Genomic DNA, 16,746 nt, shown 5'->3' with positions numbered 1-16,746 from the left:
CCAGACATGACGTTTTCGAAAACATGGAGCATTCGTACTGCTTTTCCACACTGCCAGCATGTGAAGGAGACAGAAGGGCTGAGACCCAGCACAGAGCAGGTTTGTATGCTGCTAGACAGAGAGGACGTCTGCCCTTGTGCTGTGTTTTCTCCATAGGAGGCCGGCAGTGCTAGATTATCCCACAGAGTTCATCTGACAGCTCACTGAGATGACTGACATGTGTTGATGCATGAACCTGCCCAGCTGAGGTTCGGAGGTCAGGACTTGCAACACACTTCCTCTGCCTCCAGCCACAGAGCTGAAGAAAATGTGAATCACTGGTCAAACAGCGGCAATTTGAGTAACATGATGAGACCAAGAACATTTAACTAAATAAGCACTTATATGATGCAAATGAAGTGCTGGCTTTTAAGAATAATTTCAGGTCCTGAAAGTTGTATAAGCAGGTAGTGTTTGTTTGGCTGCCCAGCAGAACAAGTGAGTGAAAAGCAGAGAGAGAGAGAGAGGGAGAGAGTGAGAACAAGGAAAAGAGAGACAGGGGGCCCAACATCCCAGCGCTCGTTGCCGGGTTGACACGTCTCACACACCAAAGTGCTTCTCCAAGCGTTTTTCACCCCTCAGTCATTAACCTTCTATTAACTCCTCCATCAATTGCCACTCACTCACACTCACACTTTCTCTGATTTCTCTCTTTCTTGCTCACTCACTTAGACACTCACTCACACACACGCGCCCGAAGAGATTTATAAAGGGTGTTTTTCCCAAAGAAGAGACACAGGGGAGAGACGTGTGTGTGTGTGTGTGTGTGTGTGTGTGTGTGTGTGTGTGTGTGTGTGTGTGTGTGTGTGTGTGTGTGTGTGTGTGTGTGTGTGTGTGTGTGTGTGTGTGTTCGTTCTCTGTCAATTTTCACCACGCTGTTAGCCAACACAGGCCATGGCCTTGTCCTTTACTGCTCTGCCTGTGGTTGGCTTCACAAAGATTAGAAATATAATTGGACAGTTACTCAGCAAAGCTGTGCACCTTTTGCTGTTGTGTACTTTTTTTGTAGGTAAAGCTTTTGTGCAGGTACATTCATAGTTTGCATTTTAACGACCTGTCTTTCTCTTCCTTTCCCTCTCTTTTCATCTATCCACTTCTCACCTTTCACTTCTATCTGTCTCCCTCCTCACACTTCCTCCACCATATCTGTTGTTGTGTTTCCAGGAGTGTGCAGGTGAGCCTCTCTTCATGCTGTACTGTGCCATGAAGCAGCAAATGGAAAAGGGACCGATAGACGCGATCACAGGAGAGGCCCGCTACTCCCTCAGCGAAGACAAACTCATCAGACAGCAGATTGACTACAAGACTTTGGTCAGTATACACACACACAGAGACACACACACACACACACACACACACACACAAGTGGACACAGACAGTTGGACCATACTTTGGGTGCCAGAGGAGAGTGTAAAAGAGATGCACACATGCAGTTGATACTATGAATTATCAAAGGCCATTCTGCAGTTGTTGGCAACACTGGCTATCTACAATGATGCTAAATATCCTCTCAGCTTTATGACTTAAACATAAGACAAGTGTGAAATCAATAGGACCTCTGATTCTGATGAAATAACAATAATAAAAAGCTCAGTGTGCACTGTTCCACAGTTGAATATTGATTCTAAACTCATGTATGAAGTGTTGGTTTGCAGGTCAAAAATCGTCGCAGGGTCATGCTTCCCCACATCAATAGTTAACGCTCCCAGTCTGCACTGACCTCTTGGTCTAATTGTGACCTGTGGCCTTTGCCCTCTGTCCTCTGCCTCTGTAGACGCTGCACTGTGTGAACCCAGAGAATGAAAATGCTCCGGAGGTGACGGTGAAGAGCCTGAACTGTGACACAGTGACGCAGGTGAAGGAGAAGCTGCTGGATGCTGTGTACAAGGGAACACCATACTCCCAGAGACCAAAGGCTTCAGATATGGACCTGGGTAAGAAGAGATGGAACTGACTGGCACACACACGCACGCACACCAAGTACAGACACAGAGCACAGGTGCATTACTACAGGGGGTAAAAGAGGGAATGGTTTCAAGGGTTCTGTGAAGCAGGAGGGGGCCCTTTGGTGATTCTGTCCAAAAATAAATTCAAGTGAGGAGCCAAAAATCACTTAAATTATTCATTATACTGCATTTATTCAAAATTTTATCAAGTCGCTGAGCATTGCTATCTCATTCTTAGTCACAGCAACCTGACTCATTGTTTGAAGCAGGAGGTTTATTGTGCAGATTGAGTGATATGCCTATTGTCCCGTTTCTGTCCCTCGTATTAAACAAACATGCACGACCTTGGATTACATTTTCCACGTTTATAATACAGCAAAGACAATATACAGAAGGATATGGAAGGATAGAACTCATGGAAGCATATAACTCACAAAACAAAAACAAACAGACAATGGTAATGGCCTGGTTCTATGAAGCCTTACCTGTATCTCTTCTGTCTGTGTGCTCTGTGTGTGACAGAATGGCGGCAGGGCAGGATGGCTCGCATCATCCTTCAGGACGAGGATGTTACCACAAAGATCGACAATGACTGGAAGAGACTCAACACCCTGGCTCACTACCAGGTACCCCACTACTCAAACACAACATAAATCCTAAGATGTTTTGTGTTGTGCTGGAACAATAACTCCTCGTTAATTTTGGGGCAGATTCTTGTCGCTTTCTAGTTCGTTAATATGCAGTAGTTGCTGTAGTGGTTGTCACTGTTTTGGGTAGATTTCAGCACAGTGAAACAACAGTTTTCACATTTTTTCACACACACACACACACGTATATTTTTTCATGGTTTACATCTATGGTATATATATATATATATTCATGGTTTGGTTGCAAAATAAGATACAAAAAATGTAAAAAAACAAACAAACAAAAAAAAACAAAAAAAAAAAAGACACTTAAAGTACCTGAGAAAGTGAGCAGATATTCCATTTGAGCACAGTGGTAATTTGTGGCATCGAACTATCATCTTGCTGCTGGACGTTCTCTGCAATGCTAACTGATTTTTTTAAAATCCTGTTTCAGGTGACAGATGGCTCAGTGATTGCCCTGGTGCCTAAACAGAACTCAGCCTACAACATCTCCAACTCCTCCACGTTCACCAAGTCCCTCAGCAGATACGGTACGAGAGAAGGTGTGTGTGTGTGTTTTGTATGTGTGTACGTCTGTCTGTACAAGTGTATGTACATGAGCGCTTATTTCATAATGTGTGCAGATGCATTTCTACCAATGGACCAGTAAAAGTAAAACAGCTAAATTGCATTCAGATGGTTGTCACAAAATTAGAAATCTGACTTTATTATGTTATTATATTATATTACGTTACATTACATTACATATGTTTTCTTTTTTTTTTTAAATGCGAGGCTGCTGCAATTCCACAGAAAACAGGATGAGCCATGAAATAATATGTTGCCATGGCTTCTTTTAACAGTTTCAGTTTATATACAGTGTAAGCTCATAACAGTGTGGAATTATGTGGAATAGACATTCATGTAAAGAATCAAATATTTACACACTTAATTAGTGATCTGGGAAAGAAATTTTTTGTTATGAGGGCAATTTCCCACCTAAATTCCCAGTTTTGTAAAAAAGAAAAAAAAACAAGAAAAGAAAACAATAAACTCTTCACTTCTCGTGAATTCAAACATGCCACAGAGGATGGCATGTATGACAGCTGTCAGCAGCACAGTTTGACATAGAATAGAGTGGCTGGTTTTGTGCCTAACTGCTTGCTGGCTGTCTGGCTCTTTAACTGATCTCCGCTTCTTTCTCAAATTCTGTCTGTCTGATCCCCGTTATGTCGGGCATGCCTGTTTACTGTGTAATACAGACAGTGTAACGCAAGAACACAGGAAATCTATATGTTCAGTTACATATGCAACTCCTCTCTGAGGTCGTGACATAGCTATAAGGTGTGATGGAGCTGTCACAAATGGATTGGCAAACAATGATAGACTTTTATGTTTTGAATGTAAGTGTCTGCAAGACCCATTATGAAATTTGGTGAAGGGACAATAATTAGACTTTCTGAAATATGTCTGCTAGAGATGTATTTCAAATAATAAATGTGATCCAACAACATCAGATCCACACACTGACCATCAAGCAAATGTTAGTACTAGGTGTGAAATGGTCCGATATTCCTCACTATCACTTTCTTCATCTCTCTCTCTCTCTTTTCCATTTTCCAAGTGCCTCCCTGGTCTACAGTAACTGTGCTCCTGAGCCCTGCCACCATGGCACACACACAAATACCCCGAAACACCCCCGTCACACTGACTCTGTATTTCCCTGGTCCACATTCTCTCCTGACATTTTGAACCTCTCAATCCTTTCCTGCTTTGTCACACTAGTGACAAGCATTCAAACTGAAAGCGTAATGCTCCGTGTCACAAAATAGGGGATCACTGTCCAACAAAGGGAGGGAGGGAGGAAGGGAGCAGGGGAGAGAGTGACAGACAAATTTATTCTGGAATGAAAGAGTGACATGCAAGTAGAAGAAGCTGTCACCTTTCAAAAATGCTTTTAACTTCACACAGAGATTTTGCTCTCTGTAGCTGCCTCAGATTTCTTATTAATGTGTTTTTTTCCACCTGTGTAGCTTAAATTGGTTCCCCTTGAAATGGTGATTAAGTCAGAATAAATTACACTTTTATAAGCTACGGAGCAGCACCAAGTTGTGGGCTGCTCGGCATCTAATATCCTTGCCTTCTCACCCAGAGAACCCTGATTTAAACGCACAGCAAACTTTGGTTCTGCTGAAACGACCTTGTGCATAAAACTGATTCTTGTTCAACTGATATTAGAACAAATTAGATTGTGCTTTACTGTCAGATATCTCAGTTTGTCTTTATGTCAGAGCTAAATGTGTTCATATACTCAAAAAAAAAAAAACAAGAAATTACAGAACAGTATTACAGACATAGCTCCAGAGCAGTAATCCTGCACATGGCATTGACATCTGAACTTCTTGAGGAGGAGGGCAAAGAAAAGTAGAACACCATCCTGAGCTCCTCTTACCCTATGTACCCTCTTATCCCTCGAATGGTTGAATAAAAACACCCTGCATTTGTGTCTTCCCTTTCTTACTGTTATTTTTGGCCCTTCCCACTCACCTCTCCTCCATTTCTCATCCGCCTCCAGAGAGCATGCTGAGGACAGCCAGCAGCCCAGACAGCTTGCGCTCCCGAACTCCCATGATCACCCCCGACCTCGAGAGTGGTACCAAACTGTGGCACCTGGTCAAGAACCACGACCACTCAGATCAGAGGGAAGGTGACAGAGGGAGCAAGATGGTCTCTGAGATCTACCTGACCAGACTGCTGGCCACCAAGGTATGGAGAAGCTGTATATACATATACACATACACATACACATACACACACACACACACACACACACACACACACACACACACACACACACACACACACACTTACACTTACACTTACACTTAGACCTTTAGCCAAAAACCCCTCTCCACCACCATCCTTGTCATGTCGCCCAGTGCCACCAGCAGCCCTAACTGGCCTTTGTTTGGTGGTGGTCTCAAAGCTCATTAATATTTTTCATAACCTTTTGCACAAAGACAAACATATGCACAGGAACGAGTGTGTGTGTGTGTCTTAATTAGGAGGTTGACCTTTGACTATTGAGTTGTTTGGTTGGTGTTACTGGGCCCTGTTGGTGGCCTCAGGGCTTTTAGGTCCAGGCTTTTACCCTGCGATCATTATTCACCAGATTCCTCCATGTCGTCCAGACCGCACTGAGGAACCTGCACTCAGGCTTTTTAAATGCACCGTCCATCTTCAGGTTATTTGGAGTCACACTCAGTGTTTGTCTTGATGTCATGGAGAAACAATCTACACATAGTATGTGTTTCCTTGAGTGAGTTATCAAACTGCCATAGGGCAGGGTGTGATTGTTAAAATATTTCATGAAACATCAGTTACAACCCTGGATCTATTTTATAGTCTGCAGTCTGCCAGTATTGATATTTAATGAAATGAATAACAATGAGATTAAAATATAATGATATTATAATTAATAGGCCTACATGTTAATTTATCCCAAAAAAAGGAAAACAATTTTTTTGTTGCTTTATGCATTATGCACAAGCTGCACTTTAGCGCCAACTTAAAAAAGAACACAAAACAGTAATGATAAAAAAAAATGTGGAAAATACTGGGGTCGTAAAAGTCTCAGCCGACTTTCCCATTTACTGGAAAGTGGTCTGAGACTTTTGGACCCCACTATAAATCCATTTGTTTTCTCATTTCCTCAAAAACAGGACTGGTTCTCTCTGCTGAGCAATGTAGTCAATCCTTAACGTGATGACATAAAAATGGTGCCATTAACACCGCTTCCTTTGAATCTGTTTAACGGTCTGCATTTGTCTCTCCAGGTTAGGGGCACAACAAGAGTACAGACACAATACTGCAGCTGTAGATTATCACATTTAGGATCTAAGAAATAATGACAGTTCAACATAAAGGATGCTTGAGTGTGTGTCTGCTGAGGGGTGGAAACTCTTCCTTCCTACAGTACACCTTATACACAGAAAGCACATGAACACACATGCTCACAATCATCCACATTAACACTGTGAACACAAACGGCTTATGCAGCCTACTAATAGTGTCAAGCTTTTGCTCCCATTTGCAAATACTAAGTATCTTGGTGATTCAGCTCTACCTGCTACTTCCGCTCCCCCAGTGTTTCACTCATTAGCTCAAATTTCCATTGTTCGAGCTCCAGGTAGAAAAGTGCAAGTTTAGAGGCATCAGCGCTGCCTCGATTGGGAAATGATTAACATGCAAAGCCAGAGGAAGACAGTGGGGGGAACTTGGAGTGCTGCAGTTTGTTCTTATTTATTACAGCTCCCACAGCTTTGTGTGTTTATGAAGCTGATTTGTGGCAATGTGAACGAATGCAAAACTGCAGATTCAACTTCTGGCTGGTTTAAATAAGATTTTGTAAAAGGTGGCCTGAATGCTTGAAGAAGAAGAAGGCGCTCAACACTTGTGGGAAATATCAAATCATTTCATCTTCAGAGGAGTTTGTGAGGGTTCAGAATCTCCAGAGTTGTATGATGTGGTAAAAAACACTGCAGAACAGCCTCAGGCTGAACTCTCATTGGACCCCTTCCTAAACACTGTAAAGAACACTGAGCACTCAGCAGCATCACAAACTCTCAGAAAGTTGGAGTACGAAACCAAGGCACTGTCATTCTCAAACACCTGCTACTGACAGCCATTGCCTGCAGCCAGGATCGAGCTGCAGTTGTACAGTGGTGCTGTAACTTCACTGCTCGATCCTTAATCAAGTGTAACTAAGAGAGATACTTACATTTGAGTTAGTGCCAAGACTTATCTCTAATTCATTACAAAGAACTAATCAAGTGTTGCTTCTCCTGCTCAGGGTACGCTCCAGAAGTTTGTGGATGACCTGTTTGAGACCATCTTCAGCACAGCACACAGAGGCAGTGCCCTGCCCCTCGCCATCAAGTACATGTTTGACTTCTTGGATGAGCAGGCAGACAAACACTCCATATCAGACTCTGATGTACGGCACACCTGGAAGAGCAACTGGTGAGTTTCTGTGTGCACCCTGAGAAAGGGCATCACTGGGAGAATTTGGTCGCTTTGTGTCTCATTAGTGTTGTGGAAAAGTTGCTGTAGTATGAAAAACATTCAGACTCTAAGTTAGCGAATATGCAGCACTTGTACACTGGCAGTGCAGCAGAATGTACAGTGTTCTTATTTCCCCTGCCTCAGGTATTTTATCACTCAGACTACTCCTTTGTTCAGCCTGAGTGTGTATGCAGCTTCACTCTCTGCACCTTAATAAGTCCCTCTAACTCTGCAACTCTTCCTCTCCCTCCTCCCTCTTTTTCCCCTGTATTCCCTCAATCATTCTAGTCTTCCCTTGCGGTTCTGGGTGAACGTGATCAAGAATCCGCAGTTTGTCTTCGACATTCACAAGAACAGCATTACAGACGCCTGCCTGTCAGTGGTAGCTCAGACCTTCATGGACTCGTGTTCGACATCAGAGCATAAACTGGGGAAGGACTCACCTTCAAACAAGCTGCTCTACGCTAAAGACATCCCCAACTACAAGAACTGGGTAGAAAGGTACATGACCAAATATTAAACGTGTTTCATCATTTAGTTATTTTACCAAAGTTTTGCAAGATTTCAATTTTTTTTTTTTTTCCTCCAGGTACTACTCCGACATCTCGAGGATGCCAGCCATCAGTGACCAGGACATGAGTGCCTACCTGGCGGAGCAGTCACGCCTGCACGCCAACCAGTTCAACAGCATGTCGGCTCTACATGAGATCTACTCCTACATCGTCAAATACAAGGATGAGGTGAGACCCTGAAGATGTTTTCATCAAACATCAGCTCCCTGTTTGACCTTGATTGTTTGGTATTTACGTGTTACTTAATTACCTACATACTTCTTGTCACATTAATAATTTATTGATGAGTTGAGATTATTCCAGAAAACAATCAGTCAGGCTTATTTTAAAAAGACTGATTTCAGTTAACCTAAACAGCTTAGGTGTAAACATGATCAGACTTGGGGTTCTTGAAGACATTTCACCAGAGTCTGACAGCCTTGTTTGTGAAGTAACATCTCCATGTTTTGAAAGCGAGAGCTTGTACATTTGTCAGGTTTGCTGACCTCCTCCCCTTTCTATCTTCAGATCTTGTCGGCTTTGGAGCGGGACGAGCAGGCGAGGAGACAGAGACTGAGGAGCAAGCTGGAGCAGGTCATCGACACAATGGCCCTGACCAGCTGAGGACCATCCAGCACCTCCATCACCTCCTTCTCTTCACTCCTCGTCTCCATCTGTCTCTCTCCCTCGCTCCTCTCACCTAGACAACAAACAAAACTCCAACCCCCAACAATACGACAGACGAACTGCAAAAGGACTTAAGCAGTATACTGCAAACCGGAGGGGGGTTCGGCAGAGATGGGCGGGCCTGTGTATGCTTACATGTGTATGTGTGTGTTTGTCTGCAGCCCCATACGGCGTGTGGGCATGTGTCTGTGTGAGAGACTGGGACACCGGACATTTTCACACATGCATACATGGAGAAACATGTCAACTGACAGCATTTGATTATTGTGGATGTTGGTGTTTGTGGTTTGCTTGATTTTGATTTCAGGAGTTTTGTCGTGATGAAGCAGTGGTCAGGAAAGAAACAATGGAAGCCTGAAAAAGGAACTCCATATATGGCATCATCATTAGCAGGATGGACCAATCTGTGATGAGCCAATGGAGAGAGGCTCTCTAGGTCATGTGACTCCAATGGGTGTCACAGTTTCAAAGGATGTTCGATTTTTTTTTTTTTTTTTTTTTTTTTTTTTTGTATAAATGTAATCAACTGCCCACTCTCTGATCTCTCGCCACTTGTATTACTGCTGAATTTGCACAATTTACAGAAACGTTACAAAGTAAGACTATATAGATATTATATATAAATACAGCTACGTTTTTAAAGAAAGATTAGGGAGCAAACATTTTTGTTGTTTTCCTTTTCATTTTAAACCAACAAACACAATAAAAATACAACAATAAAACATGATTTGATATCTCAAGTACAAAAGAAAAAAATAACGTAGACAAAAAAATGAAAATGAAACAAAAAAGTCGTACTGTGCCATGTTTTCTTTGAATGTTGTTTAGTGCAAAGACATTTTGTTAGATGGAATGTGCTACCGTATGATTTTTAAATATGAACATGCCTAGTGACTGAAAAGAATTGTTTGAGTAATGACCCCATCTTAAGATCCTTGTTGAAAATAGCGGGAAGTGAAACGACACATGTAGTCGTCGGGTCTTCTCGAGTTTGGACAGTTCATGGTGTCATGGTGATGACATGAAGTTGCTGTTGTTCCTAATTCAATCAGTGCAATCTTTTTGGTTTCAGGAAACCAAACATGTACTCACAGATTGTTGCTTAATCATGACCACGTTAGTGTCTGGCTCCAAGGCTGGTTCTTTTCTTCAAGAGTCAAGAAGTGACAGTTCAGTGGATCATGGTATAGTGACTGAACAATGAAGTAGCTACATTGCACTACTGGAAATATTCCCATTTGCCCCATCTACCACGTAGCCACCATATCTAACCATTAGGATTCCACGGGTCCTGAGTTTGTGTTATCCATCTCTTGAAGGGTCATTAATTTTCTGACACAGCCCTGTAAGAGCAAAGCCAAAGTTTCTGCTCTCAGACTCTGTTTACGTCTTTACAGGAGCCACATTGAGGTCAGGTAGAGCTTAGTGGAACCTCACAGTGATGAAACAAAGTGGGAAAAGCTGTTTCCGGCCTAAAGCCAACTCTTTTTTTCATTTTCTCAATGTTAATACCCAAGTAAAGGGGCAAGGAAAAGATATACTGAGGGTTTCTCTCCACCTCTAACCTGTCTATTTGAGATGGGATTTTAGCTCTTTATCCATAAGGGGAGGGGTATAGAAAGATACAGAGGTGAGACACCTCTGTTCATTAGCTACACACAGCTGAGTAATCCTCCCCTTAGCCTGCAGCTCTTGTTTCAAAACTAGCCTATTGCCATGTGTGGCTTAAGCTTTTTTTTATTATTATTACTGCTCTACTAAGAGGATTTCTTTGTTTCTCTTTTTTGAAGTCTTGAAGTCATGGTTTTTAACTTTGTGCTGAGAAATAATGTTTTCCAATGCTTTTTTTTCTGCTTGCCGAAAAACCAAACTGTGGTCTGTGTTTTTGTTGATGTTTTCATTTGTAAAATGTATACCTTTTCATGATGAACAAAAGCTGTTTGCCATTTTTTTGTAATCAGGTTGTTTTGCTTGTTTTTTTGTTTTTTTTTTTGGGGGGGGGGGGGGGGGTGTTTTTTTTTTTTGTTTGTTTTTTGTTTATTTGTTTTATTTTTTTTTTCCACATGTAAATTATACATTTTACGGTACACAGAAGACAAAATTCTCTTCGGTTTGCCTGAAGTTGAAGTACTTGACCGAACTCAAGGTTTATTTTCCTGATCTCAAGGATCAAAATGAAATAGTTGCATCAGATGAGCATCTGTGTCTTTGTGATGGAAATGTGACTTGCTGCTTTAACTCTTGTACCTTGTTTTTCTATCAAACATTAGGGCTGTCATATTATGCTGATCATAAATGCTGTCGCTGTCCATTTTTATGCCAGGTTCCTTAAAAAAAAAAAAAAGAAGAAAAAAACTAAGAAAAACAATCTTCTGTCACATCCAAGAATAGTGAGCACACCTTCCAAATTAATGTCAAACCCACCATTTTGTTTACAAGTCTGAGATGTGACATTGCTTTCTACAGCTGCATACATATGAGCCTACTTCAACTGGATACCTGTTGGAACTTGATAGTTCATTCTGTACCTGCCAAAAAGCTGTCTCGAGGGACCACTCTTCCCATGATAGGATAGAAATTTCTCCTTTTCAGCTGACCATGTTGGCTATGCACATGAAATCATTTGTTAGAATCATCTATATTAAAGAGTACTGCAAAACCTCCACCAAAATGTGCTTAGTCCACTATACAAACATTTTAAACATGTTTTTTTCCCCCCTCAGTATACAGCTGACCTTTTGCTGCATTCATACATTTTGGTGCTCTAGCTGTAGATCACGTGGCAAGGAAATAGATGACTGCTGCTCCAGAGCTCAGCAGTGCTGTTAACAGCAGTCCTTTGAATGATCTGTATGAGTACAGTGTACAGTAGGGACAAATCCACTCTGCAAAAGCACACAGACTGAAACCGACTGAGGCTGCAGTGTCCAGCCGGTGACTTGTCAGGCTTTTTAAAGACACTCAAACATTCTCAATTCATTCTCAGGTTCATGCTCCATTTGTGTTGTATTCTGGTTGTAATTTGGTTGATTAAATGACTGCTGAGGGAGTTGTTTTTGTTATCATGTGCATGGCTACTTGCCTTTTAGATTGACCTGCTTTGCAAGCATCTGTAGAGAAATTTCCCAGCTACCCCTCTCTATCCTTTATTTTGCACTGTTTAGTGTGATAATTGACTTGTATTTATTGTTATTGAGGTGGTTTAAAGCATATCTCTGAGAGTGTGTCATCTGGAGGAGCCAGCATCAGCTGCTGACTTAGGACTTGTCACAAGAACAACATGCTGACTGCAGTTTTGACAGAGTTGCTGGGTTTTATGCTGTTTTTCTGTCAAATCAGAGCAAATTAACAAGTGAAATTCACTACACTGCCTTCAGTGTGAGTGGTTTCAGCACATAGTCATGAATCTCATGTTTAATTCTCAGCTCTTTTGACATGCTTAGTCACTCCCTCGCCTTTCCAAACCATGCTTGAATCAAATGCAAGTCCTGGCATCATTCTGTTTTCAGTTTGTTTTTCCTTTTTTTTCCTACTTTCCTCCAATTCTTCAGTAGAAAACTTCAGTAGTTCTTTTTTTTTTTTTTTTCCAAAATGGAAGTTACATAGGATCCTAGGAAACGCAAAGCAAATGAATTTCAGACAGAGTTGGCAAAGGAATTTTAATACTACAATAACTCTGATACATTTTTAGAGTTTCAGACTTGAAGCGACTGTCATGAGTTTGCAGGTTAACATTCATTGTGTAAATATTCTGTTATTTCCTATTTTGCAGATTTACTACCTGTAAATAAACACGCATCAAGGAGAGATTAAACATTTTTTGCTAAATAAAATGTGGCTTGGAATTTTATTGTACTACTGATTTGGATTGAAGACGTAGTGATCATGTAGGTTGGTTACTGCAGTACATGGTCCTATAATAACGTGTCATGTAAATGGATGTGACTCAGGGTTTAGGATTCTGCACCTCACACTGTCTTGCTCTGGCCAAGGTTACTGTGATTCCCAATATGTGTGTGTTTGTTATTTCTCAACTTGCAAATGTCCTTCCTGCTTATTTCCACAAATGCTCCAATCACCTGAATAACCTTGGCGAGGCCCTCATCCTCAGTGACAGCGAGCTACCTGAGTGGTTGTAGTGTGTTTTTCATCTGTACCTACTTTACATTCAGAATTTATCAGTAAGCATGCAGTATGGCATTATTATGACAACAACAACACAAAGGTCACACCAGAAAGTGGCACAGTGGCAGAGGCTTGTTGACACAGGGATTCTCGCAGCTGCCTGCTTGGAAACTACTTGTGCTGGGGAAACTGTACAGCCAACACATGCTGGTGCTAGCCAGTCACAATAGCTCTCTTTCTATTTATCGTTTGTTCCACCTCTGGCATTTTTTGTACACTCACTGAATAGTGTTAGAAAAAAGCTCTTCAAGCTAGCAATCTTGCTAATTGTTAGCTCAGTCACCCCCCAGGACAATAAGGTCAGTTTTCAGTTTTTCAGCAGATGTATTTTTACCTTTGACCCCCGTCTCATAACTGTCTGCAAGCCATAATTCTTTTGTGTGGGACGACTTTTACCTTTGACTGAGGGGGTTTAAACGAAATTAACAGAATACTTGTAGTACTTGGTCTGTGGTCACTGAATTCATTGGTCAAATTTTACTTAAGTTGATTTTGCTAAAAGAAAATTGTGCCTCATGAGCAAATCCACTGATGGTTCCATTGAAACCAACACATTTTCTTCGCAAAGTTTTGCTGTTGAAAAGCTGATGACTCATCACACACGTTACTGGTTATGGCTGATTCCATTTTTATCAGATTCAATATGTTTTATTAAAAACAGTTTGTATACGACTAGGTAATCTCAGTATTTTTATAGCACAGAGCAAAATGTTTCCACGGCACCAAGTATAAAAAATGATCAAGTACCAAAAGCTGGAATTGAATGTTTGTTCAGATTTTTTTTCTCTAAGCACAGTTTCCGCTTGAAATAGTAATTCTGCTACTTTTTAAATTGTTTTCTTTGGTTGTATAGCTGCCTGTGTGTCAACATTTAACATTTGTACAGAAAAAAAGCTTCATTGTATAGTACAAAACTTAGAAAAGTATCTACACAGGTATAAAAAATGTTCTATTGATACCGAGCCCACACATTAATTCTAGCTTCTTAATGGGATGTGTCATTTATTATCAAAGAATTAAGGTTCAAAATGTTCACAGGCAAGTGAAACCTTCTTGTCAGCCTGCAGCATGATGGCTTCCCTCCTCTTTCATAACATGACCAGCATCATTAATCATTCTTACCGGAATGTACTTGAGTGGCTGGTGGGGGTTGGTTCTCTGGAGGTGTTAATAGGAACATGTTTGCCCCCTAACCATACATCATGCCTTCACTGCCCTCAGCTTACAAGGGCACTTTAATGGAAGAGTGCATAACACAGTTGTGCGTCAGCTGGCTCAAAAAGGCAAGGCCAGTGATTTTCATGGATTCAACATGTATTTGTTGCTGAACAAGAAGGCATGGAGCAACAGAAACAGAGAATATTGGAATGAACCAAAACCACCTTGTCCCTTTTTCATGGCCTGCCTTAAAGAGTCAGCACTTCCCTCTCTCCCCCCAAGCGGATTCAATGAGCCCAGATAGACAGAAAATGTTATCGTTTGCACCATGTGTAACCAGCCGGGCTAATTCAATTAAAATTCCATCCAAGGAGGAACGCTGAAATTGCGTAATGGTTGTGGGAGCACTGAATCTCGTAATGATCCTGTCAAGAGGCAAATGATCTTGTGGCGCGAACATTATGATAAATTCCTTGCAAAGCATAAGATGCTCGTTTCTTCACCCCCTTCGCCCCTCCCTCCCCCCTCCACCTCTCCTTGCATGCATAATTCTGTTGCCATAGTTAATAAAGCCATGATCTATATTTGCCCCCCTCCCCTTTCCTCTTTAATCTCGTTTGGTTACAATTGAAGAGGGCTCTGTGTTTTATCGCACGCTGAACCCAGTGAAATTGGAATTCTATTTTAGCTGAGGAGTCTTTTGGTATCTGTCAATGTGTATTGCATCAAGAGTCTGGCGGAACCGGGGCACCATGAGTGGCAGTGGTATCTATAGGGCCCCTAAATCCGGTGAGCGGTTCATCTGCTCCTGGCGAGGCGAAGGTGACAGCCGTGACTGGTTGAAGGATGCTACGAGATGGATTACTGTCACCGTTCTTAACTTATGGTGCACAGAAAAAGCTCTGTGTGTGAGGGAGAAAGAGTCTGAGGGAGAGGAGTGGGCGTTAAGTACAGGTGCTGCCAACCTTCAGCCCACCACAGACATACACACGGTTGCAACATACAAAGCTCCCCAAGGCAAGTGCAAGTCTGCAGCACAGTGAATATTTAGTGAAGATGTAGTCTGTGTTAGGTTAGCTGTTAATGCCTCACTAGGAATACAGAAGCACACTGACAAGTTCTAACCATGTACATGGAGTTAAAGCTGCTCTTAACAATATTTTTATATTAACAATCAATTGAATGTCTAACTGTAATTTGAAAGGGGTCTTTTGCTGCAAAAAATCCACAGAGAATTATCACATGACTGCAGTTCCCATAAACTTTACAGAGCTTTTTAGCATCTTTATCTTATTGTTTTCATTTTAAGGTGCACAACTATACTGTTATTTTAGTGCTGTTTGCAGCTTCTTTAGTGCACAGGCATTGATAAACTATTGAACTACCTTCACAGCATCAAACAGCAAACAGGCAAAGTTAGCAACTAGCTGGTGAACATAGCGGAGCATTGGTCAGCCAATTAGCCAGATGTTTCCTGTAGGAGTTGTGACCAAAATAGAGTGAATATTGGACTAACATTTGCCTCAAGGAAAGAAGCACAACTCCAAATGTATTCAAATGTGTAAACAAGCAATAAATTACGATTTTTTTGTTTCAGTCTTAATACGATACTCACGTTCCATTTGTACATTGAGAGAGTTATTGGTCTGCATAGTGGCCAGACAGGGACAGGGATGCATTCCTTACACAACTACACTGTAAAGCATGTATAGCCCTTGTGTAAATTCATTGCGGTCACAAATTTTGGGCTGCGCATTGATGGCCTGTGTGGACATGGGCAGATGATAAACTGTGCTTGATTTGGCTAACTGAGACTGAATGCATTTTTCTACAGAAGGAGAACCATGGACTTTGTTCCCCATTTTGTGCAGTGAAGTCATGCTATAAAGGGATCGCTGCGTGGGAAGAGAAATAATTACATTGAAACCATTAACTCGTTCAACATACATGTGGCAGGATTGCATTAGAATTGCATTAAGATAGACTTAAAAAAAATCTGCAACTGCGCTTTTCCCCATGAAATTAGAAGCATCAGGTAAGAAAGAAAACATTACAAGCAATTTATTAAACCTATCTAGAATCATAATTGTTTATTTCTATAAAGCCGAAAACAATTATAATGAATACATTTCTGATTATCACTTGTCCTCAGGGTTGCTGGTGGAACGATGAATGAACAACAAATTAACTGTTGTGTGGAATATTTGTGGTCACTGTAATTTTCACTACAACCTTTTAGTAGACTAATTTTAAGGCAGGCAGCCCATTTTTAAACCAATCTGTAATTTTTCTTTCTATTTATATATCAAGCATTTCATAATGCCTCGAACCTATTATAATCCATTTTGAATCATTAGAAAGCTATAGTCCTATTTTAACTCTTTCCTAAAATACTTAGAACAGATCATTCTAATTTGATAGAAGCATAAACCAGCAGATCACTGCTTCCAACAAGAAAGCAGCACATCTATGGCTCAGATAGGCTCA

The 16,746-nt window shown here is 41.2% G+C and overlaps 1 protein-coding gene across 4 annotated transcripts in view; it reads left to right on the top strand.

The window, feature by feature from the left end:
- Positions 1 to 12,749, top strand: part of plxna1b (plexin A1b) — a 187,373-nt gene extending 174,624 nt beyond the window's left edge. For 2 of the 4 annotated variants that reach the window (XM_071493107.1, XM_071493106.1), the window contains exons 24-32: positions 1,204 to 1,350; positions 1,814 to 1,973; positions 2,508 to 2,611; positions 3,069 to 3,165; positions 5,190 to 5,380; positions 7,467 to 7,636; positions 7,967 to 8,179; positions 8,268 to 8,418; positions 8,758 to 12,749. In XM_071493107.1, coding sequence (XP_071349208.1) covers positions 1,204 to 1,350; positions 1,814 to 1,973; positions 2,508 to 2,611; positions 3,069 to 3,165; positions 5,190 to 5,380; positions 7,467 to 7,636; positions 7,967 to 8,179; positions 8,268 to 8,418; positions 8,758 to 8,853 — 1,329 coding nt within the window. In that variant the 3' untranslated portion in view covers positions 8,854 to 12,749. Of the gene's footprint in view, positions 1 to 1,203; positions 1,351 to 1,813; positions 1,974 to 2,507; positions 2,612 to 3,068; positions 3,178 to 5,189; positions 5,381 to 7,466; positions 7,637 to 7,966; positions 8,180 to 8,267; positions 8,419 to 8,757 lie in introns of all 4 variants that reach the window. The other 2 variants (XM_071493105.1, XM_071493104.1) reach the window with 1 other exon arrangement.
- The last annotated feature ends 3,997 nt before the right edge of the window (positions 12,750 to 16,746 follow it).

Source organism: Trachinotus anak, unplaced genomic scaffold (genome assembly GCF_046630095.1).
Source record: "Trachinotus anak isolate AG129_WGS33_773 ecotype Australia unplaced genomic scaffold, CSIRO_AGI_Tana_v1 ptg000013l, whole genome shotgun sequence".
Taxonomy (NCBI): domain Eukaryota; kingdom Metazoa; phylum Chordata; class Actinopteri; order Carangiformes; family Carangidae; genus Trachinotus; species Trachinotus anak.
Note: the sequence above shows the minus strand (reverse complement) of the source record. Positions and strands in the feature narration are given on the sequence as shown.